This window comes from Oncorhynchus nerka, linkage group LG26 (assembly GCF_034236695.1).
Source record: "Oncorhynchus nerka isolate Pitt River linkage group LG26, Oner_Uvic_2.0, whole genome shotgun sequence".
Taxonomy (NCBI): domain Eukaryota; kingdom Metazoa; phylum Chordata; class Actinopteri; order Salmoniformes; family Salmonidae; genus Oncorhynchus; species Oncorhynchus nerka.
The window spans coordinates 26313402-26341144 of NC_088421.1; the positions used below are offsets into that span (position 1 = coordinate 26313402).

The 27743-nt window shown below is 46.9% G+C and overlaps 1 protein-coding gene across 1 annotated transcript in view; it reads right to left on the bottom strand.

Annotated features, from left to right (window-relative positions):
* The window catches only part of LOC115123982 (adhesion G protein-coupled receptor L1-like), a 134821-nt gene extending 108708 nt beyond the window's left edge, over window positions 1–26113 (bottom strand). The window contains exon 1 of the mRNA XM_065010328.1: window positions 25973–26113. Within this exon, the coding sequence (XP_064866400.1) occupies window positions 25973–26096 (124 nt within the window). The 5' untranslated portion in view covers window positions 26097–26113. The remainder of the gene's footprint in view (window positions 1–25972) is intronic.
* Between the last annotated feature and the right edge of the window lie 1630 nt (window positions 26114–27743).

The following is a 27743-nucleotide window of genomic DNA, read 5'->3' on the forward strand; positions in this document are numbered from 1 at the left end:
ACCCCCCACACACACACACAGTAACCCCCCCCACACACACACACAGTAACCCCCCACACACACACAGTAACCCCCCACACACACACAGTAACCCCCCACACACACACAGTAACCCCCCACACACACACAGTAACCCCCCACACACACACAGTAACCCCCCACACACACAGTAACCCCCCACACACACACAGTAACCCCCCACACACACACAGTAACCCCCCACACACACAGTACCCCCCACACACACAGTAACCCCCCACACACACACAGTAACCCCCCACACACACACAGTAACCCCCCACACACACACAGTAACCCCCCACACACACACAGTAACCCCCCACACACACACACAGTAACCCCCCACACACACACACAGTAACCCCCCACACACACACACAGTAACCCCCCCACACACACACACACAGTAACCCCCCCCCACACACACACACAGTAACCCCCCACACACACACACACCTCTGACACAGTAGGACGAGTGTATAGTTCAGTATAGGATCCCTGTGGTGTAAGTACACATCTCCATACAGCTGGCCAGTGATTAGATCAATACACAGTGGTGATCAGGAGAGCAGAACTGAGCCAGACCGCAGAAGTCCAGACCCCATTCCCCTCATCACACTGTACACATTATACAGAACAGAATGGAGACGGGACATTAAACCACACTGGGTGGCCACATCAAATATATATACAGTGGGGCAAAAAAGTATTTAGTCAGCCACCAATTGTGCAAGTTCTCCCACTTAAAAAGATGAGAGAGGCCTGTAATTTTCATCATTGGTTCACTTCAACTATGACAGACAAAATGAAAAAAAAAATCACATTGTAGGATTTTTTATGAATTTATTTGCAAATTATGGTGGAAAATAAGTATTTGGTCACCTACAAACAAGCAATATTTCTGGCTCTCACAGACCTGTAACGTCTTCTTTAAGAGGCTCCTCTGTCCTCCACTCGTTACCTGTATTAATGGCACCTGTTTGAACTTGTTATCAGTATAAAAGACACCTGTCCACAACCTCAAACCGCCACACTCCAAACTCCACTATGGCCAAGACCAAAGAGCTGTCAAAGGACACCAGAAACAAAATTGTAGACCTGCACCAGGCTGGGAAGACTGAATCTGCAATAGGTAAGCAGCTTGATTTGAAGAAATCAACTGTGGGAGCAAATATTAGGAAATGGAAGACATACAAGACCACTGATAATCTCCCTCGATCTGGGGCTCCACGCAAGATCTCACCCCGTGGGGTCAAAATGATCACAAGAACGGTGAGCAAAAATCCCAGAACCACACGGGGGGACCTAGTGAATGACCTGCAGAGAGCTGGGACCAAAGTAAAAAAGCCTACCGTTAGTAACACACTACGCCACCAGGGACTCAAATCCTGCAGTGCCAGACGTGTCCCCCTGCTTAAGCCAGTACATGTCCAGGCTCGTCTGAAGTTTGCTAGAGAGCATTTGGATGATCCAGAAGAAGATTGGGAGAATGTCATATGGTCAGATGAAAATATAACTTTTTGGTAAAAACTCAACTCGTCGTGTTTGGAGGACAAACAATGCTGAGTTGCATCCAAAGAACACCATACCTACTGTGAAGCATGGGGGTGGAAACATCATGCTTTGGGGCTGTTTTTCTGCAAAGGGACCAGGACGACTGATCCGTGTAAAGGAAAGAATGAATGGGGCCATGTATCGTGAGATTTTGAGTGAAAACCTCCTTCCATCAGCAAGGGCATTGAAGATGAAATGTGGCTGGGTCTTTCAGCATGAAAATGATCCCAAACACACCGCCCGGGCAACGAAGGAGTGGCTTCGTAAGAAGCATTTCAAGGTCCCGGAGTGGCCTAGCCAGTCTCCAGATCTCAAACCCATAGAAAATCTTTGGAGGGAGTTGAAAGTCCGTGTTGCCCAGCAACAGCCCCAAAACATCACTGCTCTAGAGGAGATCTGCATGGAGGAATGGGCCAAAATACCAGCAACAGTGTGTGAAAACCTTGTGAAGACTAACAGAAAACGTTTGACCTCTGTCATTGCCAACAAAGGGTATATAACAAAGTATTGAGATAAACTTTTGTTATTGACCAAATACTTATTTTCCACCATAATTTGCAAATAAATTCATTAAAAATCCTACAATGTGATTTTCTGGATTTGTTTTTCTCATTTTGTCTGTCATAGTTGAAGTGTACCTATGATGAAAACTACAGGCCTCTCTCATCTTTTTAAGTGGGAGAACTTGCACAATTGGTGGCTGACTAAATACTTTTTTGCCCCACTGTATATAAACATATAAACGTTCATATTCTACCAAAAAAACACACTACAACTTCCTGTTCCGTATCCTCTCTTATCCTGTCTGTTTCTGTCATAGCGTCATTCTGATTGAGAGTTTGATTTGCTAAGATCAGGGTGAATTCCATTTGAACTCAATAAAGAAGTCAATAAAGAAGATGGGTTTAAATTATTTCTTAGATTGAACATTTGATTTGATTTGGGGCTATTTCAGTTCATGAATTGGAATGGAATGGACCACCCCACAACCCTGATACATACAGTAAAGTAGTTTAGTAGTCGTTCAATAGACCTTTGATTATGTGGAAATGTGATTAAAAAGACGACGGAGAGCAGATTTTATCACCGAGTGTGTGTGCATGCATGCGCGTGTGTGTGTGCATGCATGCGTGTGTGTGTGTGTGTGTGCATGCATGCGTGTGTGTGTGTGTGTGTCTGGGAATGTGTAAATATGTGGTTCTTCTGGGGGTTTGATGTGATAAGCCAGCCTGCTTCAGGCTACATGTGTCCTTCACTCTGCAGGAATCCATCAATGTTTCTGGGCCTCTTCAGCCAAACATACAGTCACTTATCTCTTTCTGTAGGCACAGTTAAACTATTTGAATTGGAGCGTCTCTCACAGCAACCACGTAACAAAGGTTGGATTAAAAACATTGCTACACTACAGAGTGTGCGCAATGACTTACATAGTGTAATGTGCACTCACACACAATGAGTGTACAGTTAACAGGCTGGTGGAGGAGAGTAGTATTTACGTTAAAGTCCATTATGCACATATATTAAGAAAAGACATACAGTATAGCTGACAAAACAACATGTTAGTACAGAACAATACAAAGGAAACACACTTAAATACACACAAAAGTACCCTTGACCTTCCAAATATGAACGCACACACACACACACGCACACCAGGCGGGTGAGGGAGGTGTCATGTCAGTCCAGGGCGGCTGGTGTTAGTAAGGATCAGACTGGTGGCTCCATAATGGGACCAACATACTAATGAAGAGTGGAGGAGAGAGAGAGAGACAAGTCTGATTGGATTTGACTCATCATCCGAACAGTGTAATTAAAGCCTGGGGGGACTGATTCAGGGTGAATGGCCTTCCAGGCAGACACTACTGGACAGACACTGGACAGATGCTGTCCTGTGTCTGACGCTGTGATGGTGTGTGTGCGTGTCTCAGTGTCTGCCATTGAGCCTCTTTAGGAGATTATAGAATCCCAGGCCCCAGGGCTGACTGTCTGGCTGGCAGGGCCTCCATGTGATAAGTCTCTCTCAGCCCTGTCTGTCTGTCTGTCTGTCTGTTTGGGCCTCCATGTGATAAGTCTCTCTCAGCCCTGTCTGTCTGTCTGTCTGTCTGTCTGTCTGTCTGTCTGTCTGTCTGTCTGTCTGTCTGTCTGTCTGTCTGTCTGTTTGTCTGTCTGTCTGTCTGTCTGTCTGTCTGTCTGTCTGTCTGTCTGTTTGGGCCTCCATGTGATCATCCTCTCTCAGCCCTTCTGTCTGTCTGTCTGTCTGTCTGTCTGTCTGTCTGTCTGTCTGTCTGTCTGTCTGTCTGTCTGTCTGTCTGTCTGTCTGTCTGTCTGTCTGTCTGTCTGTCTGTCTGTCTGTCTGTCTGTCTGTCTGTTTGGGCCTCCATGTGATCAGCCTCTCTCAGCCCTGTCTGTCTGTCTGTCTGTCTGGCTGTCTGTCTGTTTGGGCCTCCATGTGATAAGTCTCTCTCAGCCCTGTCTGTCTGTCTGTCTGTCTGTCTGTCTGTCTGTCTGTCTGTCTGTTTGGGCCTCCATGTGATCATCCTCTCTCAGCCCTTCTGTCTGTCTGTCTGTCTGTCTGTCTGTCTGTCTGTCTGTCCGTCTGTCTGTCTGTCTGTCTGTCTGTCTGTCTGTCTGTCTGTTTGGGCCTCCATGTGATCAGCCTCTCTCAGCCCTGTCTGTCTGTCTGTCTGTCTGTCTGTCTGTCTGTCTGTCTGTCTGTCTGTCTGTCTGTTTGGGCCTCCATGTGATCAGCCTCTCTCAGCCCTGTCTGTCTGTCTGTCTGTCTGCCTGTCTGTCTGTCTGTCTGTCTGTCTGTCTGTTTGGGCCTCCATGTGATCAGCCTCTCTCAGCCCTGTCTGTCTGTCTGTCTGTCTGTCTGTCTGTCTGTCTGTCTGTCTGGGCCTCCATGTGATCAGCCTCTCTCAGCCCTGTCAGCTGTCTGTCTGTCTGTCTGTCTGTCTGTCTGTCTGTCTGTCTGTCTGTCTGTTTGGGCCTCCATGTGATCAGCCTCTCTCAGCCCTTCTGTCTGTCTGGGCCTCCATGTGATCAGCCTCTCTCAGCCCTTCTGTCTGTCTGGGCCTCCATGTGATCAGCCTCCCTCAGCCCGTCTAGCTGTTCTAGCGGTCATCATCTCCTAATCACCCTGCTGCTCATTAGTATTAGCACTGTAGCCTAGCGTATTAGCTAGTATAATATGGTAGAGTAGCTAGTGCCTAGTTAGCATTAGCACTTTAGCTTAGAGCTAATCTAGTTAGCATAATATTGCAGCCTAGACTAGAGCCTTAGTTAGCATTGACACTGTAGTCTAGCCTTTCAGTTTTTCTAGATTAGCCTCGGCCTAAAGTCTCTCATGACTTCTAGGTCAGATCCTCCTGGTGAGATTGTGTGTTACAGTCATTGATTAGAGGAGACAACTCTTAACATGGAAAGTGGGTGATCGTCCTTTCTTTAAATACATAATCTTTGTTAGCACATTAGCATAGTGCCTGAGCAGAACCAGTTAGCGCAACGGGCCTGACAAGCGTCACCACAGAAGAGCTCAGGCTCAACGGCCACAGCTGTCACATCCAGCCAGCGCTCAACCAGAGGAGTAGGAAGCTGGGAGGACCGCAGGGCGACATGTAAACCTCGCTCCAGAGCCAGGCCAAGACAGGACAGGACAAGACAGGACGAGATGAGACAGGACGAGACGAGACAGGATGAGATGAGGCCAGACTGAATAGGGAGTCCTGTCCTGTCTATTCAGTCTGGCCTCATCTCATCCTGTCTCGTCTCGTCCTGTCTCATCTCGTCCTGTCTTGTCCTGTCCTGTCTTGGCCTGGCTCTGGAGCGAGGTTTACATGTCGCCCTGCGGTCCTCCCAGCTTCCTACTCCTCTGGTTGAGCGCTGGCTGGATGTGACAGCTGTGGCCGTTGAGCCTGAGCTCTTCTGTGGTGACGCTTGTCAGGCCCGTTGCGCTAACTGGTTCTGCTCAGGCACTATGCTAATGTGCTAACAAAGATTATGTATTTAAAGAAAGGACGATCACCCACTTTCCATGTTAAGAGTTGTCTCCTCTAATCAATGACTGTAACACACAATCTCACCAGGAGGATCTGACCTAGGATCTGACCCAGTCATGCCATGGGGTCAAAACACAAAGCAGCACAAAATGACACACATCCACTCTGAGCAAACCTAGTCAACCAGAGAGAGAGAGAGAGAAACCATCAAGAAGAATGTAACAACAATGGACCTTTATAGGATGTAAAGACACAAGGTCAGAGAAACAAAGTAGAAGAAGAAAGAAAGACAAACATACTCTCCCTTAACTGGGAAGAGTCATATTCCTGAGCCTCTCCCCTCATCACAGCCTTTCTTTCAATGACTGCAGCGCCCCAACACTCCAACTGAACCCAATTACAGCACACACCAGAACATTACATCACCCAAAGAGATGAAAACACACACGCAGACACACACACGGACACACAAGGGCACACCTGCAAGACACGCACACACACACACATATTCACACATGCACACACACGTATAGACATGCATGCCTACACTAACGCACACATGCACACACACACATATACACACACACTACTGCGCTGAACACACTCTCCCTAACTCCAACTCACATCCAGCTCCACTCTCCAGCTAGGAACCTGACTCCAGCTCACATCCAGCTCACTGTTATACTAGCGGGGTCTGGTCACACACACACACACACACACACACACACACACACACACACACACACACACACACACACACACACACTGGGACTCTTTTAAAGAGAGAAGTATAGGCAAGACAGGACGTGCTCAAACTGTCAATCCCACGTCACAGCCAGCCCTGGTACCACAGCCTAATTATGCAGTAAAACAGAGACAGCAGGCGAAACAGCACCGGTCGGACCCAAAATAAAACGCAGACAGCCCAACAGAAACAGAACAGAGCAGGAAACTATCCTTATCTTCCCCAGGGATGGGAGCTGTGCTACAGGCATAACACAACACTATACAGTAGACACTGACTCAGACTGAGACCCAGATTCAGATAAATATAGCAGAGCTGGAGAACCCAAGGTAGAGCAGGGAAGGAAGGACTGAGGCACTGAGGAGAGACATTTTACATTTACATTTTAGTAATTTACCAGAAGCTCTTATAACAGAGCGACTTACTGTAGTGAATGCATACATTTTAATAGTTTTTTCGTACTGGTCCCCCGTGGAATAGAGAGAAAAGAGGAGAAAAAGAGAGGGGTATAGACTATAAAGGGCTATAGACAGAGAAAGAGGGGGTGGGGAGAGACAGACAGAGATAGTGGAAGAGAGAGAAAGAGAGAGTTGGAGGGGGAGAGAGTGGTGGAAAAGAGACAGAGAGAGACAGATAGAAGGAGAGAGTGAGATAGACAGAGAGAGAGAGACAAAGAGAGAGATCTTCAGAGAGAAAGACAGAAAGAGAGAGAGAAAGAGAGAGAGAGAGAGAGAGAGAGAGAGAGAGAGAGAGAGAGAAGAAAGAGAGAGAGAGAAAGAGAGAGAGAGACTTATTGGAGACCAACTGTTAGTAAGATGAGTGTCATCCAGAGAAGCGAGTGTCATCCAGAGAAGCGAGTGTCATCCAGAGGCCTGTTAGGAGGGATGAGTGTCAAGCCCTGCCACTGCATTAATCTTGTTGTACGCTGATCCACAGCCCTGACTGTGTGTGTGTGCGAGTGTAGCTAAATGCTTGTGCGTCTAGTTCCGACAGTGCAGCAATATCTAATATGTAATCTAACAATTCCACAGCAACTACCTAATACACACAAATCTAAGTAAAGGAATGGAATAAGAATATATACATATAAATATATGGATGAGCAATAACAGAGTGTCATTGGCAAGATGCAATAGATGGTATAAAATGCAGTATATACATATGAGATGAGTAATGCAAGATATGTAAACATTATTAAAGTGACATTATTAAAGTGACTAGTGATCCATTTATTAAAATTGCCAATGATTTCAAGTCTGTATGTAGGCAGCAGCCTCAATGTGTCAATGATGGCTGTTTAACAGTCTGATGGCCTTGAGATAAAAGCTGTTTTTCAGTCTCTCGGTCCCAGCTTTGATGCACCCGTACTGACCTCGCCTCCTGGATGGTAACTGGGTGAACAGGCAGTGGCTCGGGTGGTTGTTGTCTTTGATGATCTTTTTGGCCTTCCTGTGACATCGGGTGCTGTAGGTGTCCTGGAGGGAAGGTAGTTTGCTCCCGGTGCAGACCGCACCACCCTCTGGAGAGCCCTGTGGTTATGGGCGGTGCAGTTGCCGTACCAGGCATTGATGCAGCCCGACAGCATGCTCTTAATTGTGCATCTGTAAAAATTTCTTCAGCCTCCTGAGGTTGAAGAGATGCTGTTGCACCTTCTTCACCACACTGTCTGTGTGGGTGGACCATTTCAGTTTGTCCGTGATGTGTACGCAAAGGAACTTAAAACTTTACACCTTCTCCACTGCTGTCCCGTCGATTTGGATAGGGGGGTGAACAGCATTCTTACATAGGTATTCCTCTTGTCCAGGTGGGATAGAGCAGTGTGATGGTGATTGCATCGTCTGTGGACCTATTGGAGTGGTACGCACATTGAAGTGGGTCTAGGGTAACAGGTAGTGCGGAGGTGATATGATCCTTAACTAGTCTCTCAAAGCACTTCATGATGACAGAAGTGAGTGCTACAGGGCAATAGTCATTTAGTTCAGTTAACTTTGCCTTCTTTTGTACATGAACAATGGTGGCCATCTTGAAGCATGTGGGGACAGCAGACTGGGAAAGGGAGAGATTGAATATGTCGGTGTCCGTGACGTGGCTGGTTTTCTTCTTGTAGTCTGTGATTGTCTGTAGACCCTGCCACATGTGTCTCGTGTCTGAGCCATTGATATGTGACTCCACTTTGTCTCTATACTGACATTTCGCTTGTTTGATTGCCTTCTGAAGGGAATAACTACACTGTTTGTATTCGGCCATATCTCCAGTCAACTTTCCATGGTGAAATGCGGTGGTTTGCGCTTTCAGTTTTGCACGAATGCCGCCATCTATCCACGGTTTCTGGTTAGGGTAGGTTTTAATAGTCACAGTGGGTACAACATAAGCACTTCCTTATAAACTCACTCACAGAATCAGTGTATAAATCAATATTATTTTCAGAGGCTACCAGGAATATATCCAAGTTCGAGTGATAAAAACAATCTTGAAGCGTGGATTCCGATTGGTCAGCCCAGCGTTGAATAGTTCTTGTCAAGGGTACATCCTGTTTGAGTTTCTGCCAATAGGAAAGGTGGAGAAAAATGTCGTGGTCAGATTTGCCGAAGGGAGGGCGGGAGAGGGCCTTGTATGCATCACGGAAGCTCGAGTAGCAGTGATCCAGTGTATTGCCCGCACGAGTGCTACAATCAATATGCTGATAGAGTTTAGGTAGCCTTGTTCTGAAATTTGCTTTATTAAAATCCCCAGCTACAATAAATGCAGCCTCAGGATATATGGTTTCCAGTTTTTATAAAGTCCAGTGAAGTTCCTTGAGGGCCGTCGATGTTTTGGCTTGAGGGGCAATATACACGGCTGTGACAATAACCAACGAGAATATGGACTGCATTTGATTGTGAGGAATTCTAGGTCCGGTGAACAAAAGGACTTGATTTCCTGTATGTTGTTACAATTACACCATGATTCGTTAATCATAAAACCGCCCTTCTTCTTCCCGGAGAGACGTTTATTTTTGTCGGAACCATGCACAAAGAATCCCGGTGGCTGTACCGACTCCGACAGCATATCCCGAGAGAGCCATGTTTCCGTGAAACAGAGTATGTTACAATCCCTGATGTCTCTCTGGAAAGCAACCCTTGCCCTAATTTCGTCTACCTTGTTATCTAGAGACTGGACATTAGCGAATAATATAATCGGAAGCGGTGGGTGGTGTGCGCACCTCCAAGTCTGACCAGAAGGCTGCTCCAACTACCTCTTCTGCAGCAACGTTGGTTTGGGTCAGCCTCTGGAATCAGTTCAGATTCGCTGGGTGGTTCGGACAAGTTCGGGAAAGTCGTATACCTGGTTGTAGTGATGGTAAGTTGACGTCGCTCTGATATCCAGTAGTTCTTCCCGGCTGTACACTACCAGTCAAAAGACTTAAACAACTACTAATTAAAGGGTTTTCTTTATTTTTTACAATTTTCTACATTGTAAAATAATAGTGAAGACATCAAAACTATGAAATAACACATATGGAATCATGTAGTAACTAAAAAAGTGTTAAACAAATCATAATATATTTTTAATTTGAGATTCTTCAAATAGCCACCCTTGCCTTGATGATAGCTTTGCACACTCTTGGCATTCTCTCAACCAGCTTCATGAGGTAGTCACCTGGAATGCATTTCAATTAACAAGTGTGCCCTCTTAAAAGTTAATTTGTGGAATTTCATTCCTTCTTAATGTGTTTGAGCCAATTGTGTTGTGACAAGGTAGTGTTGGTATACAGAAGATTTGGTAAATCCATATTATGGCAAGAAGAGCTCAAATAAGCAAAGAGAAACGACAGTCCATCATTACTTTAGGACATGAAGGTCTGTCAATACGGAAAATGTCAAGTGAAGTGGCAAAAACCATCAAGCACTATGATGAAACTGGCTCTCATGAGGACCGCCACAGGAATGGAAGACCCAGAGTTACCTCTGCTGCAGAGGATAAGTTCATTAGAATTACCAACCTCAGACATTGCAGCCCAAATAAATGCTTCACTGAGTTCAAGTAACAGACACATCTCAACATCAACTGTTCACAGGAGAATCAAGCCTTCAGGTTTGAATTGCTGCAAAGAAACTACAACTAAAGTACACCAATAATAAGAAGAGACTTGCTTGGACCAAGATACATGAGCAATGGACATTAGACTGGTGGAAATTTGTCCGTAGGTCTGGAGTACAAATTTGAGATTTTTGGTTCCAACCACCATGTCTTTTTTGAGACGGGGTGTGGGTGATGATCTCTGCATGTGTATTTCCCACCGTAAAGCATGGAGGAGGAGGTGTTATGGTGTAGGTGACACTGTATGCTTTGCTGGTGACGCTGTCTGTGATTCAGAATTCAAGGCACGCTTAACCAGCATGGCTACCACAGCATTCTGCAGTGATTCTGCAATGATGGCCTAGGAACAGTGGGTTAACTGCCTTGTTCAGACTCAGAACGTCAGATTTTTACCTTGTCAGCTTGGGGACTTGATCTTGCAACTTTTCGGTTACTAGTCCAAAGCTCTAACCACTAGGCTACCTGCCCCTCCGCATATGTGGGAACTACTTCAAGACTGTTGGAAAAGCATTCCAGGTGAAGCTGGTTGAGAGACTGCCAAGTGTGTAAAGCTGTCATCAAGGCAAACGGTGGCTTGTAGAAGAATCTCAAATATTTGTTTAACACTTTTTTGGTTACTACATGATTCCATATGTGTTATTTCATAGTTTTGATGTCTTCACTATTATTCTACAATGTAGAAAATAGTAAAAATAAAGAAAAACCCTTGAATGAGTAGGTGTTCTAAAACTTTTCACGGGTAGTGTATGTAATAACACTTAAGATTTTCTGGGCTTACAATGTAAGAAATAATACATAAAAAAACAAAGTACTTTAAAGTTTCTTAAGGACTAGAAGCAAGGCGGCCCTCTCTGTCGACGCCATCTTTATTTCACACCAGTTCACAGGAACATAGTCCCCTGTCCCCAGTGTAATTTACTTACAAACCACACAGACACACACACACACACACTGGAGCAGGGACATGAGAGCGGCCAGCGCCATCTTCAAAGAGCGATTTGAAAGAACACACCTCCGCCGGCCCAGCGTCTCCCCCTCCCTCACCACTCTGCCCCCACCTCCCAATATATGTTCAAAGGCCATCCATTAACCTTTCACTCACACAGTCTCTCTGTGATCTACTGCTCTCAGCCAAGGGCTTTGAAGAGCGCAGGACCACCACCAGGGAGAGAGAGGGGGAGGAGGGACAGGGGGAGAGGGTAGATAGAGGGAGGAGGGACAGAGGGAGAGGGTAGATAGAGGGAGAAGGAATGGAAGGAGGGGGTAGATAGAGGGAGGAGGGACAGGGGGAGAGGGTAGATAGAGGGAGAATGGATGGAAGGAGGGGGTAGATAGAGGGAGGAGGGACAAAGGGAGAGGGTAGATAGAGGGAGAATGGATGGAAGGAGGGGGTAGATAGAGGGAGGAGGGACAAAGGGAGAGGGTAGATAGAGGGAGAAGGGATGGAAGGAGGGGGTAGATAGAGGGAGGAGGGACAGAGGGAGATGGTAGAGGGAGAAGGGATAGAAGGAGGGGTAGATAGAGGGAGGAGGGATGGAAGGAGGGGGTAGAGAGAGGGAGGAGGGACAGAGGGAGAGGGTAGATAGAGTGAGAAGGAATGGAAGGAGGGGGTAGATAGAGGGAGGAGGGACAGGGGGAGAGGGTAGATAGAGGGAGAATGGATGGAAGGAGGGGGTAGATAGAGGGAGGAGGGACAAAGGGAGAGGGTAGATAGAGGGAGAATGGATGGAAGGAGGGGGTAGATAGAGGGAGGAGGGACAGAGGGAGAGGGTAGATAGAGGGAGAAGGGATGGAAGGAGGGGGTAGATAGAGGGAGGAGGGACAAAGGGAGAGGGTAGATAGAGGGAGAAGGGATGGAAGGAGGGGGTAGATAGAGGGAGGAGGGTCAGAGGGAGATGGTAGATAGAGGGAGAAGGGATAGAAGGAGGGGTAGATAGAGGGAGGAGGGATGGAAGGAGGGGGTAGTAGAGAGAGGCGGGAGTGATGGAAGGAGGGGGTAGAGAGAGGGAGGAGGGATGGAAGGAGGGGGTAGAGAGAGGGAGGAGGGATGGAAGGAGGGGGTAGATAGAGGGAGAAGGGATAGAAGGAGGGGGTAGAGAGAGGGAGGAGGGATGGAAGGAGGGGGTAGAGAGAGGGAGGAGGGATGGAAGGAGGGGGTAGAGAGAGGGAGGAGGGATGGAAGGAGGGGTAGAGAGAGGGAGGAGGGATGTAAGGAGGGGGTAGAGAGAGGGAGGAGGGATGGAAGGAGGGGGTAGAGAGAGGGAGAAGGGATAGAAGGAGGGGGTAGAGAGAGGGAGGAGGGATGGAAGGAGGGGGTAGAGAGAGGGAGGAGGGATGGAATGAGGGGGTAGAGAGAGGGAGGAGGGATGGAAGGAGGGGGTAGAGAGAGGGAGGAGGGATGGAAGGAGGGGGTAGAGAGAGGGAGGAGGGATGGAAGGAGGGGGTAGAGAGAGGGAGGAGGGATGGAAGGAGGGGGTAAAGAGAGGGAGGAGAGATGGAAGGAGGGGGTAGAGAGAGGGAGGAGGGATGGAAGGAGGGGGTAGAGAGAGGGAGGAGGGATGGAAGGAGGGGGTAGAGAGAGCCAGAGGTAGTAAAAAAGGAGGTGCATAGAGGACTAGAAAAGAGAGAAGACTATAATAGAGGTAAGACTAGATTAGAGGGAGGGGCAGATGAAAGGAGAGGAAGGTGCAGACTGAAGAGAACGGAGAGAGGGAGAAGGAAGCGGAAGGGGACTAGTAGGATCTGGCTAAAAATACTGGAATCAGTCATAGAGCCCATTGCCCTTTATGGTTGTGCGGCCTGGAGACCGCTCACCAACCAAGAATTTACAAAATGGGACGAACACCAAACTGAGACTCTGCTTGCAGATTTCTGCTAAAATATCCTCTGTGTACAACGTAGAACACCAAATAATGCAAGCAGAGCAGAATTAGGCCGATACACGCTTATTATCTAAATCCAGAAAAGAGCTGTAAAATTCTCAGTAAGACTCAGTAAGCATAGCCTTGCTATTGAGAAAGGCCGCCGTAGGCAGACCTGGCTCTCAAGAGAAGACAGACTATGTGCACACTGCCCACAAAATGAGGCCGAAATTGAGCTGCACTTCCTAACATCCTGCCTAATGTTTGACCATATTAGAGATACATACTTCCGATTACACAAACCCACAAAGAATTTGAAAACAAATCCAATTTTGATAAACTTCCATATCTATTTAGTGAAATACCACAGCGTGCCATCACAGCAGCAAGATTTGTGAACAAACACCATTACAAATGCAACCCATATTTATGTTTATTTATTTTCCCTTTTGTACTTTAACTATTTGTACATAATATGATATTTGTAATGTCTTTATTCTTTTGGAACTTTTGTGAGTGTAATGTTTACTGTTAATATGTATTGTTTCCTTCACTTATGTATATTATCTAGTTCACTTGCTTTAGTAATGTTAACATATGTTTCCCATGACAATAAAGCCCTTCAATTGAATTGAATAGAATAGGCGGAGTGGAGGGGAGAGGACAGGAGAAGGGGTAGCTGTGGTAGCTGAGAGTGGAAGTCACGAAGCAGGGAGAGGGGGATGAGGGGACAGGGGAGAGAGAGACAGCGAGAGATTGGAGTGAAGAGAGCAAGCAGAGAGATTGGATGAAAATGAGAGAGGAGGCATGGAGAACAGAGCACTAGTATGAAGCAGAGATCGTAACAAGATAGAAAAGGGGAGGCAGGAGGGGAGGAAAGGGAGAAACAGCAGGATCAACAGGAGATGATGGTGGGTCTCTCCATGAGATCTATCACAAAAACACTACCATAAATTACCATAAATATATAGATCCTACAGATCTCCACTCTAAAGGGAAATAGATGGAACCATGGGCAGCAGGCAGCCCAGCGGTTGGGCCAGAAACCGAAAAGTCACTGGTTTGAGTCCCCTAACCGACTACGTGAAGAATCTGCCGATGTACCCCTGAGCAAGGCTGTAAGTCTCTCTGGATAAGAGCATATACAAAGGGAGAGAAGGGAGGGAGGAAAAGGGGAAGAGGAAGATGTGTGCAGTAAGGGACTGGAGGCCTTTCCACAGACTGATCTGAGAGCAAACGCTTCACCAGTCAGCTGGGGCTGGGCCGCATCCTGACAGATGGGACTCGCACACATACACGCACACACACGCACGCACGCTAACGGCCTGGTAATGGCCCACGCCGCCACCAGTGACACACACACACACACACACACACACACACACACACACACACACACACACACACACACACAGTGCCTCGCCTCACAGTGCGGTAGCTAAATCTGCGCTGGGTGTCTGGGCTTCATCATGTGTATGTAGTGCAGCTGCCTGCGATGGGAAGTGATGCTTTCCTGCCACATTAACCAGGCCTAATGGGCTTTCAGAACACAACACGGCTCATTCTCGGCTCTACATTTGTAACTAGTGGTGTGTGGAATCAGCAGGACAGGGTAGGCATGTCAATATGTTGAGACTGGGACAGGGAGTGTGTGTATGACCGTTGGTATGGGTGTGTTTTAGTGTTGGTTACTTTATATCTACTCATAATAAATATATTTTTGGTACTGCTCCCTTACTTCAATTGAATCATTTAACATCTACAATATATGGCAGAATGTAAACATTATAGTGTAAGCGTACACATTTAGCATGTTAGTGGTAGGCCTATTTGTATGTGTAGGGTAAACATAACGTTTACATTACATTTACATGTGTTAGCTGTTAGCTGCCCTTGATTGAGCATGCCTGGCACAAGGGAACCAATGGAATAGCCCCAAAAGTGCAAACCCCGCCGATATGACACTCCAGGCAGGTTCAATCAAACAAATACTATTTAAGCCCAGGTCTGGTTAGGGGTACATTTAAAATGTAGGAATTGTGCATGTTTGGAGTAAATGTTAGAGTTTGGGATTAACATTAGGATGCGTAGTGGAGTGAGGAGCGCTGTAGAGGAGCAGAGCTTGGTGATCCTGCAGGTCTGTAATAAGTAGTGATTAGACTGGTAATGATGTCTAGTCTAAAAGTCAGCACAGGAAGGAGCCAACATCAGGATACCCCTCTTCCCTCTACCCCTCTCTTCCCTCTACCTCTCTTCCCTCTACCTCTCTTCCCTCTACCTTGCTCTTCCTCTACCTGTCTCTTCCCTCTATCTCTCTCTTCCCTCTACCTGTCTCTTCCCTCTACCTCTCTTCCCTCTATCTCTCTCTTCCCTCTACCTGTCTCTTCCCTCTACCTTGCTCTTCCTCTACCTGTCTCTTCCCTCTAGCTTGCCCTTCCTCTACCTCTCTCTTCCCTCTACCTCTCTCTTCCCTCTACCTTGCTCTTCCTCTACCTGTCTCTTCCCTCTACCTGTCTCTTCCCTCTACCTCTCTCTTCCCTCTAGCTTGCTCTTCCTCTACCTCTCTCTTACCTCTACCTGTCTCTTCCCTCTACCTGTCTCTTCCCTCCACCTTTCTCTTCCCTCTACCTGTCTCTTCCCTCTACCTGTCTCTTCCCTCTACCTGTCTCTTCCCTCTACCTGTCTCTTCCCTCCACCTTTCTCTTCCCTCTACCTGTCTCTTCCCTCTACCTGTCTCTTCCCTCTACCTGTCTCTTCCCTCCACCTTTCTCTTCCCTCTACCTGTCTCTTCCCTCTACCTGTCTCTTCCCTCTACCTGTCTCTTCCCTCCACCTGTCTCTTCCCTCTACCTGTCTCTTCCCTCTACCTCTCTCTTCCCTCTACCTGTCTCTTCCCTCTACCTGTCTCTTCCCTCCACCTGTTTCTTCCCTCTACCTGTCTCTTCCCTCTACCTGTCTCTTCCCTCTACCTGTCTCTAACCTCTACCTGTCTCTTCCCTCTACATCTCTCTTCCATCTACCTTGCTCTAACATCTACCTCTCTCTTCCCTCCACCTCTCTCTTCCCTCCACCTCTCTCTTCCCTCTACCTCTCTTTTCCCTCCACCTCTCTCTTCCCTCCACCTCTCTCTTCCCTCCACCTCTCTCTTCCCTCTACCTGTCTCTTCCCTCCACCTTTCTCTTCCCTCTACCTCTATCTTCCCTCTACCTCTCTCTTCCCTCTACCTCTCTCTTCCTCTACCTCTCTCTTCCACCTACCTCTCTATTCCCTCTACCTCTCTCATCCCTCTACTTATCTCTTCCTCTACCCCTCTCTTCCTCTACCTCTATTCCCTCTACCTCTCTCTTCCCTCTACCTCTCTCTTCCCTCTACCGCTCTCTTCTCTCTACCTCTGTATTCCTTCTACCTCTCTCTTCCCCATCATTATTTACCTCTCTCCGTTTGTCTCTATTTCCTTTCCTTTTCTCCCTCCCCTCCTCACTCTTTCATCCCTCTCTCCCTCTCACACTACAGTAAACAGCACTCTGAAAGTTAACCTCTGGGTGTGTATGTTTGTGTGCGTGTGTGTCTGGTTGTGTGTGTGTTTCTGTACCACAGCCAGGGGAGTTGATCGATGGAACCATCAGAAAGGGTTTTCTTCATTTGGTCCAATCAAACGCTGTGCCTGTGCTCAGGGCAGAACATATTTAACACTCAATTGATTATTAATGCATTATTAATACTTCTCTAGTGCCAGGTCACACAGACAGCTGGAGGCTCTCATGCACACACAGATGTGGGCGGCACACACACACAGTCTGCAGACAAACACAAGCAAGCGAGCAACACACACACACAGTCTGCAGACAAACACGAGCAAGCGAGCAACACACACATACACGCACGCACACACAGTCTGCAGACAAACACGAGCAAGCGAGCAACACACACATACACGCACGCACACACAGTCTGCAGACAAACACGAGCAAGCGAGCAACACACACATACACGCACGCACACACAGTCTGCAGACAAACACGAGCAAGTGAGCAACACACACATACACGCACGCACACACAGTCTGCAGACAAACACGAGCAAGCGAGCAACACACACATACACGCACGCACACACAGTCTGCAGACAAACACGAGCAAGTGAGCAACACACACATACACGCACGCACACACAGTCTGCAGACAAACACGAGCAAGCAAGCGAGCAACACACACATACACGCACGCACACACAGTCTGCAGACAAACACGAGCAAGTGAGCAACACACACATACACGCACGCACACACAGTCTGCAGACAAACACGAGCAAGCGAGCAACACACACATACACGCACACACACAGTTGATAAATCAGGTGGTGTCCAATGCAACACTGAGTACATCACATAAACACAATGCAGCAAAACCTGGCAAATTAAAGAGACAGAGAGACAGAGAGACAGAGAGAGAGAGAGAGAGAGTGTTTATTTCACTTTTGTAAATTATCTACCTCACTTGCTTTGGTAATGTTAACACATGTTTCCCATGCCAATAAAGCCCCTTGAATTGAATTGAGAGACAGAGATAGAGAGAGAGAGAGATAGAGAGAGAGAGAGAGAGAGAGAGAGAGAAACAGAGAGAGAAACAGAGAGAGAGAGAGAGAGAGAACACATCAGCAAGCACTCACATTAAAATCACATTAACATTGCCAAAGCAAGTGAGGTAGATAATATATAAAGTGAATATATAAAGTGAAATAAACAATAAAAATTAACTCTCTCTCTCTCTCGCACTCTCTCTCAATTCAATTCAATTCATTTTCAATTCAAGGGGCTTATTGGCATGGGAAACATATGTTAACATTGCCAAAGCAAGTGAAGTAGATAATAAACTAAAGTGAAATAAACAATAAAAATGAGCAGTAAGCATTACACTCACAGAAGTTCCAAAAGAATAAAGACATTACAAATGTCATATTATGAATATACAGTTGAAGTCGGAAGTTTACATACACTTAGGTTGGAGACATTAAAACTTGTTTTTAAACCACTCCACAAATTTCTTGTTAACAAACTATAGTTTTGGCAAGTCGGTTAGGACATCTACTTTGTGCATGACACAAGTCATTTTTCCAACGATTGTTTACAGACAGATTATTTCACTTAGAATTCACTGTATCACAATTCCAGTAGGTCAGAAGTTTACATACATTAAGTTGACTGCCTTTAAACAGCTTGGAAAATTCCAGAAAATTATGTTATGGCTTTAGAAGTTTCTGATAGGCTAATTGACATAATTTGAGTCATTTGCAGGTGTACTTGTGGCTGTATGTCAAGGCCTACCTTCAAACTCAGTGACTCTTTGCTTGACATCATGGGAAAATCAAAAGAAATCAGCCAACACCTCAGATAAAAAAAAATTGTAGACCTCCACAAGTCTGGTTCATCCTTGGGAGCAATTGGTGCCACGTTCATCTGTACAAACAATAGTACGCAAGTATAAACACCATGGAACCACGCAGCTGTCATACCGCTCAGGAAGGAAACGCATTCTGTCTCCTAGACAGGTCGCTCCTACCAGGTGGCGTGGCGAGAATCCGTCTCCTCACCACGTGCTCTCACCACTGGTGTCCCCCAGGGCTCTGTTCTAGGCCCTCTCCTATTCTCGCTATACACCAAGTCACTTGGCTCTGTCATAACCTCACATGGTCTCTCCTATCATTGCTATGCAGACGACACACAATTAATCTTCTCCTTTCCCCCTTCTGATGACCAGGTGGCGAATCGCATCTCTGCATGTCTGGCAGACATATCAGTGTGGATGACGGATCACCACCTCAAGCTGAACCTCGGCAAGACGGAGCTGCTCTTCCTCCCGGGGAAGGACTGCCCGTTCCATGATCTCGCCATCACGGTTGACAACTCCACTGTGTCCTCCTCCCAGAGCGCTAAGAACCTTGGCATGATCCTGGACAACACCCTGTCGTTCTCAACTAACATCAAGGCGGTGGCCCGTTCCTGTAGGTTCATGCTCTACAACATCCGCAGAGTACGACCCTGCCTCACACAGGAAGCGGCGCAGGTCCTAATCCAGGCACTTGTCATCTCCCGTCTGGATTACTGAAACTCGCTGTTGGCTGGGCTCCCTGCCTGTGCCATTAAACCCCTACAACTCATCCAGAACGCCGCAGCCCGTCTGGTGTTCAACCTTCCCAAGTTCTCTCCACGTCACCCCGCTCCTCCGCTCTCTCCACTGGCTTCCAGTTGAAGCTCGCATCCGCTACAAGACCATGGTGCTTGCCTACGGAGCTGTGAGGGGAACGGCACCTCAGTACCTCCAGGCTCTGATCAGGCCCTACACCCAAACAAGGGCACTGCGTTCATCCACCTCTGGCCTGCTCGCCTCCCTACCACTGAGGAAGTACAGTTCCCGCTCAGCCCAGTCAAAACTGTTCACTGCTCTGGCCCCCCAATGGTGGAACAAACTCCCTCACGACGCCAGGACAGCGGAGTCAATCACCACCTTCCGGAGACACCTGAAACCCCACCTCTTTAAGGAATACCTAGGATAGGATAAAGTAATCCTTCTCACCCCCCTTAAAAGATTTAGATGCACTATTGTAAAGTGGCTGCTCCACTGGATGTCATAAGGTGAATGCACCAATTTGTAAGTCGCTCTGGATAAGAGCGTCTGCTAAATGACTTAAATGTAAATGTAAATGTGAGATGAACATACTTTGAACGTACTATGAACGACATAACCTGAAAGACCGCTCAGCAAGGAAGAAGCCACTGCTTCAAAACATACATAAAAAAGCCAGACTACGGTTTGCACTACAACTGCACATGGAGAAATGTCCTCTGGTCTGTTGACACAAAAATAGAACTGTTTGGTCAGAATGCCCAATGTTCGGAGGAAAAAGGGAGAGGCTTGCAAGCCAAAGAACACCATCCCAACCGTGAAGCACGGGGGTGGCAGCATCATATTGTGGAGGTGCTTTGCTGCAGGAAGGACTGGTGCACTTCACAAAATAGATGGCTTCATGAGGTAGGAAAAACATTTTTATTTTATTTTTAATTTCACCATTATTTAACCAGGTAAGCTAGTTGAGAACAAGTTCTCATTTGCAACTGCGACCTGGCCAAGATAAAGCATAGCAGTTGGCAAAGTAATGGTGGCAAAGTAATTACAATATGGCAATTAAACACTGGAATGGTAGATGTGCAAAAGATGGATGTGCAAGTAGAGATACTGGGGTGCAAAAGGAGCAAAACAAATAAATACAGTATGGGAATGAGGTAGATAGATGGGCTGTATACAGATGGGCTATGAACAGGTGCAGTGATCTGTGAGCTGCTCTGACAGCTGGTTCTTAAAGCTAGTGAGGGAGATGGGAATCTCCAGCTTCAGTGATTTTTGTAGTTCGTTCCAGTCAGTGGCAGCAGAGAACTGGAAGGAAAGGCGACCAAAGGAGGAATTGGCTTTGGGGGTGACCAGTGAGATATACCCGCTGGAGCGTGTGCTACGAGTGGGTGCTGCTATGGTGACCTAGCAGAGACTTGTAGATAACCTGTAGCCAGTGGGTTTGGCGACGAGTATGAAGCGAGGGCCAGCCAACGAGAGCATACAGGTCGCAGTGGTGGGTAGTATATGGGGCTTTGGTGACAAAACGGATGGCACTGTGATAGACTACATCCAGTTTGCTGAGTAGAGTGTTGGAGGCTATTTTATAGATGACATCGCCGAAGTCAAGGATCGGTAGGATGGTCAGTTTCCCGCGGGTTGGTTTGGCAAATTTCTGTTTAAAAAAGCTAGCCTTAGCTTTCCTAACTGCCTGTGTATATTGGTACCTAACTTCCCTGAAAAGTTGCATATCACAGAGGCTATTTGATGCTAATGCAGAATGCCACAGGATGTTTTTGTGCTGGTCAAGGGCAGACAGGTCTGGAGTGAACCAAGGGCTATATCTATTCCTGGTTCTACATTTTTTGAATGGGACATGCCTATTTAAGATGGTGAGGAAGGCACTTTTAAAGAATAACCAGGCATCCTCCACTGTCGGGATGAGGTCAGTGTCGTTCCAGGATACCCCGGCCAGGTCGATTAGAAAAGCCTGCTCGCAGAAGTGTTTTAGGGAGCATTTGACAGTGATGAGGAGTGGTCGTTTGCTCGCAGACCCATTACGGATGCAGGCAATGAGGCAGTGATCGCTGAGATCTTATTTGAAAACAGCAGAGGTGTATTTGGAGGGTGAGTTAGTTAGGATGATATCTATGAGGGTGCCCGTGTTTACGGATTTGGGGTTATATCTGGTAGGTTCATTGATAAATTGTTTGAGATTGAGGGCATCAAGCTTAGATTGTAGGATGGCCGGGGTGTTAAGCATGTCCCAGTTTAGGTCACCTAGCAGCACGAGCTCTGAAGATAGATGGGGGGCAATCAATTCACATATGGTGTTGAGGGCACAGCTGGGGGCAGAGGGTGGTCTATAGCAAGCGGCAACGGTGAGAGACTTGTTCCAGGAAAGGTTAATTTTTAGAAGTAGAAGCTCAAATTGTTTGGGTACAGACCTGGATAGTAAGACAGAACTCTGCAGGTTATCTTTGCAGTAAATTGCAACACCGCCCCCTTTGGCAGTTCTATCTTGTCGGAAAATGTTATAGTTAGGAATGGAAATTTCAAGGTTTTTGGTGGTCTTCCTAAGCCAGGATTCAGACACGGCTAGGACATCCGGATTGGTGGAGTATGCTAGGGCAGTGAATAAAACAAATATAGGGAGGAGTTATGTGGATTATGTGGATATATTGAAGCAACATCTCAAGACATCAGTCAGGAAGTTAAAGCTTGGTCGCAAATGGGTCTTCCAAATGGACAATGACCCCAAGCATACTTCCAAATTTGTGGCAAAATAGGTTAAGGACAACAAAGTCAAGGTATTGGAGTGGCCATCACAATCCCATAGAAAATTTGACTCAGTTACACCAGCTCTGTCAGGAGGAATGGGCCAAAATTATTGTGGGAAGCTTGTGGAAGGCTACCAGAAATGTTTGAACCAAGTTAAACAATTTAAAGGCAGTGCTACTGTTAGAGGAAATTATAGTTGAAATGATTAATTATGTATGCATTCTTGATTAGAACCATTTATTCTAATACTATTATGTTATGATATGAAATGTATGGGCTCTTGGTTAAGCTGTTACTGAAAATGTAAGTAAAAACAAATTAATTGTCTGTACCTTGCGGGTTTAAGGGTGAGAGATGAGATAGCTTTTCAGACAGATAAGAATGTTTGGATTGGGTTCCATTAGTGGAGAAAAGTATATCTTTTAGACAGGTTGGAATGTAGTTTTATGAGGGGATTACATTTACATTACATTTAAGTCATTTAGCAGACGCTCTCCAGACCTGAGTACACTATGCTTTTGTGAGGATGGGAGAGAGTGTGAAACTGATGACGTCATTTTATGTTCTCTCTTTAAAATGTAATGTTCTTTGTATTTTGGGTCAGTACTCATCAAGAATAAATGCTGAACTTGTTTTTAAGACTGGTCTCTTGCTAATTCATGCAAAATGATAAACGTACAACTTATCATGAAATAGATAAGAGTGTGAATTTGGTTTTGGCTACAAAACACATAGGAATTTAGAATTCCTCTATCAGCTACCAAATACTAATTGAGTGTATATAAACTTCTGACCCACTGGGAATGCGATGAAAGAAATGAAAGCTGAAATAAATCACTCTCTTTATTATTATTCTGACATTCTTAAAATAAAGTGGTGATCCTAACTGACCTAATACAGGGAATTTATATCAGGATTAAATGTCAGGAATTGTGAAAACCTGAGTTTAAATGTATTTGGCTAAGGTGTAAACTTCTGACTTCAACTGTATTTTTTATTTTCTTATTTACCTTTATTTTACTTGGCAAATCAGTTAAGAACAAATTCTTATTTTCAATGACAGCCTAGGAACAGTGGGTTAACTGCCTGTTCAGGGGCAGAACGACAGATTTGTACCTTGTCAGCTCGGGGATTCGAACTTGCAACCTTTCGGTTACTAGTCCAACGCTCTAACCACTAGGCTACCCTGCCACCCCGTATACAGTGTTGGACCGATGTACAAATGGTTAAAGTACAAAAGGGAAAATAAATAAATATGGGTTGTATTTACAATGTTATTTGTTCTTCACTGGTTGACCTTTTCTTGCGGCAACAGGTCACAAATCTTGCTGCTGTGATGGCACACTGTGGTATTTCACCCAGTAGATATGGGAGTTTATCAAAATTGGGTTTGTTTTCAAATTCTTTGTGGATCTGTGTAATCTGAGGGAAATAAGTGTCTCTAATATGGTCATACATTTGGCAGGAGGTTAGGAAGTGCAGCTCAGTTTCCACCTCATTTTGTGGGCAGTGTGCACATAGTTTGTCTTCTCTTGACAGCCAGGTCTGCCTACGGCGACCTTTCTCAATAGCAAGGCTATGCTCACTGAGTCTGTACATAGGCAAAGTTTATCTTAAGTTTGGGTCAGTCACAGTGGTCAGTTATTCTCCCACTGTGTACTCTCTGTTTAGGGCCAAATAGCATTCTAGTTTGCTATGTTTTTTGTTAAATATTTCCAATGTGTCAAGTTATTATCTTTTTGTTTTCTCATTATTTGGTTGGTCTTAATTGTGTTGCTGTCCTGGGGCTCTGTGGGGTATGTTTGAGTCTGTGAACAGAGACTATTAGTCTACTTGGTTAGGTTGGGGTGTGATTTGGGTGGGGCATTCTAGTTTTTCTATTTCTTTGTTGGCCGGGTATGGTTCCCAATCAGAGGCAGCTGTCTATCGTTGTCTCTGATTGGGGATCATACTTAGGCAGTCCTTTTTCCCACCTTAGATTGTGGGATCTTGTTTTTGCATAGTTGCTGTCTAGCCCTGCAGAACTTTATGTTCGGTTTGGTATTTTGTTGTTTTGTCGGAGTTCAGTATTAAAAATCATGAACACTTTCCACGCTGCGCTTTGGTTTCATTCATCTAGCGCCAGACGTAACAGAAGATCCCACCACAAACGGATCAAGCGGCGTGGTCAGGAGGAGAGGACACGACGGAAACCCGAGAGGTAGCCCCAAAAATGTTTTGGGGGGGGCAGATGACGTGGGCGTCGGTGCAGAGGGATCCGAGACTGAGGAGGAATTCTTGGACCGTTTGAGCGAGGAGTGGTTGGCAGTGGAGAGGGACAAAAGAGTTTGGAGGGGTTGGAGTCTGGAGCAAGACAGTCGCTTTGAGGAGCGTGTGACCCTTCAGGCACCATTGCTTTGCGGTTACACGTACTGTGTCTCCGGTACGCATCCACAGCCCTGTGCGCGGATTGTGCCGGCTCAGCGCTCCTGGTCTCCAGTGCGTCTCTTCGGCCCAGGATATCCTGCGCCGGCTCAGCGCACTGTGTCTAACGGCTTTCTTCTGGATTTCTCTCTCTTTCTCTTCATCCCTCCCTCTCTTCCCTACTCATCTCTGAATCTTACAGCGCCTAAAATTAACCTTGTTTTTTCTCTCTTTCTCTTTCTTCCTCCACCATATCCCTCCCTCCCTCTCTGCTCTCAGTGTCCTAACTGAGAGCACACAGCTGTCCGTGTGGAAGGGTACTAACAGGACATCCCTCAACACCTCCCCGTCCCTTTAGCTCTACCTCCCCCATCTTCCCCGCCACACACACGCCCTGCAGCACCACTGTGGCCCAAACAGGTCACCTGCTGCTGGGGTTAAACCAGCTGGCACCCACCCACACACACATGCAGGCGGTGTGGACACACACACACACGCAGGCGGTGTGGGGACAAACACACACACACACACACATGCAGGCGGTGCGGACACACACACACACACACACACATTCAGGCGGTGCGGGGACACACACACACACATGCAGGCGGTGTGGGGACACACACACACACATGCAGGCGGTGCGGTGACACACACACACACACATGCAGGCGATGCGGGGACACACACACACACACACATGCAGGCGGTGCGGACACACACACATGCAGGCGGTGCGGGGACACACACACACACATGCAGGCGGTGCGGACACACACACACACACATGCAGGCGGTGCGGACACACACACACGCTCTCATGGCACATTGTGAGAGGTTCCACATATGGCACCATTACATGCAGGGATCCCCCTCACACACCATGACCAACCATCATGGACATTCATCTGGCCTTCATGGCCATGTACAACCGGCACAGCCAGAACAGGACTGGCCACTCCTCAGAGCCTTGTGTTCCTCTTCCTAGGTTCCTTCCTTTCTAGGGAGTTTTTCCTAGCCATCCTGCTTCTACATCTGCATTGCTTGCTGTTTGGGATTTTAGGGTGGGTTTCTGTATAGCACTTTGTGACATCTGCTTGTAAAAATGGCTTTATAAAATAAAGTTGATTGATTGATTACACACTGAGACAACAACTACCTGCATGGAAACACACACACGGCACTCCCACCTACAAGCTGCTTCATAAAACCTTCTTCATCCATGACCTCTGGCTTATTCAGCAAGCCAGTACCTTTTAACCTTCCTTCACATAGAGTCACCATGTTATTCATATTCAATTATTATGAGAAGTAACAATCTGTCCACACACACACGCACACACACATGCACACACATACACACGCACACACAATGTAAACCCATTGGTACATTGACAGGATTAGGAGAATGCAGTGCAGTACCAACCTTGAGCAGAGGGGGCGATGAGCAGGGAGGTGACAGCACAGGTACACAGCAGCCAGAGTGACAGCGCCATGCTGGAGGGCGGGGTTAGGGGGAATCTGGGTGTGGTCAGCAGGCACAGGGTCATGGAGAGAGCTCCTCCCACTAACACCTCTATATGAGGTGATCCGACAGAGGAAGAGGAGGAGAGAGAGACAGAGACAGAGAGAGAGAAACAGACAGAGAGAGAGAGAGAGAGAGAGAGAGAGAGAGAGAGAGAGAGAGGAAGGTTAGTCAGACGAACAACCACCACGTTCTGATTTGTGATTTTCCTTTGAGTCACAGTTTCATGCAATCTGCTGAAAGAGAAGTACTGTTGTTAGGGAGTCATTTCATTTACACAGTGAGGTAGATGCTTCCAGTTTTCCTAATCAGAAATGTGTGTGTAGCAGTAGTGTGAAAACAAGGGAAACAATGCTATGGTGGGTTCAGTTGAATTCCAGCCGCTGTAGTTTCCTATCAGACTTAGTTGTAATCACACTGCAGAGATCTGTGTTGCAAGAACCAAAGGAGAGGAGGGGAGGGGAGGGGAAAGAAGATGGAAGGGAGGGAGATAAGAGGAGAGGATGGGGGAAAGAAGAGAGAATGGGGGAGAGGAGAGGAGAGGATGGGGGAACGAAGAGAGAAGGGGGAGATGAGAGGAGAGGAGGGGAAAGAAGAGAGAATGGGGAGAGGAGAGGATGGGGGAACGAAGAGAGAAGGGGGAGATGAGAGGAGAGGAGGGGGGAAAGAAGAGAGAAGGGGAGGGAGATGAGAGGATGGGGAAAGAAGAGAGAATGGGGGAGAGGAGAGGATGGGGGAACGAAGAGAGAAGGGGAGATGAGAGGAGAGGAGGGGAAAGAAGAGAGAAGGGGAGGAAGATGAGAGGAGAGGATAGGGGAAAGAAGAGAGAAGGGGGAGGGAGATGAGAGGATAGGATGGGGGAAAGAAGAGAGAAGGGGAGGGAGATGAGAGGAGAGGAGGGGAAAGAAGAGAGAAGGGGAGGGAGATGAGAGGAGAGGGAGGGGAAAGAAGAGAGAAGGGGAGGGAGATGAGAGGAGAGGATGGGGGAAAGAAGAGAGAAGGGGGAGATGAGAGGAGAGGAGGGGAAAGAAGAGAGAAGGGGAGGGAGATGAGAGGAGAGGAGATGAAATAAGAGGGAAGGAGAGGAGAGGATAGGGGAAAGAAGAGAGAAGGGGAGAGGAGGGGAGATGAAAGAAGAGGGAAGGGGAGAGGAGGGGAGAGGAGATGAAAGAAGAGGGAAGGGGAGAGGAGATGAAAGAAGAGGGAAGGAGAGGAGAGGATAGGTGAAAGAAGAGGGAAGGAGAGGAGAGGATGGGGAAAGAAGAGAGAAGGAGAGGAGAAGAGGGGAGAGGGAAGGGGAGTGGATGGGAGGCTCTCACTGTGGTGACCAGGTAGAATGCTTGTACTACAGGGATCTGAAGGGTAGCCATTTTGTGCACAATGGCATGGCAACAGCTGTTCTGCTCAACCAACCAGAGCCAGCTTATCACTCCACAGTGTCGGGATCTTTGATTGGATGAGACACAATATGTATGTATGTGACTCTTAAGGGTGCCATGTAAATAAAAATTGTGTGTGTGTGATTGTGTGTGTGTGTGTGTGTGTGTGTGTGTGTGTGTGTGTGTGTGTGTGCGTGTGTGTGTGTGTGTGTGTGTGTGTGTGCGTGTGTGTATGTGTGACGGTGTGGACAGCGGTGACTCAGTCAGTAGTGCCGTAGGGGTCACACATCTCA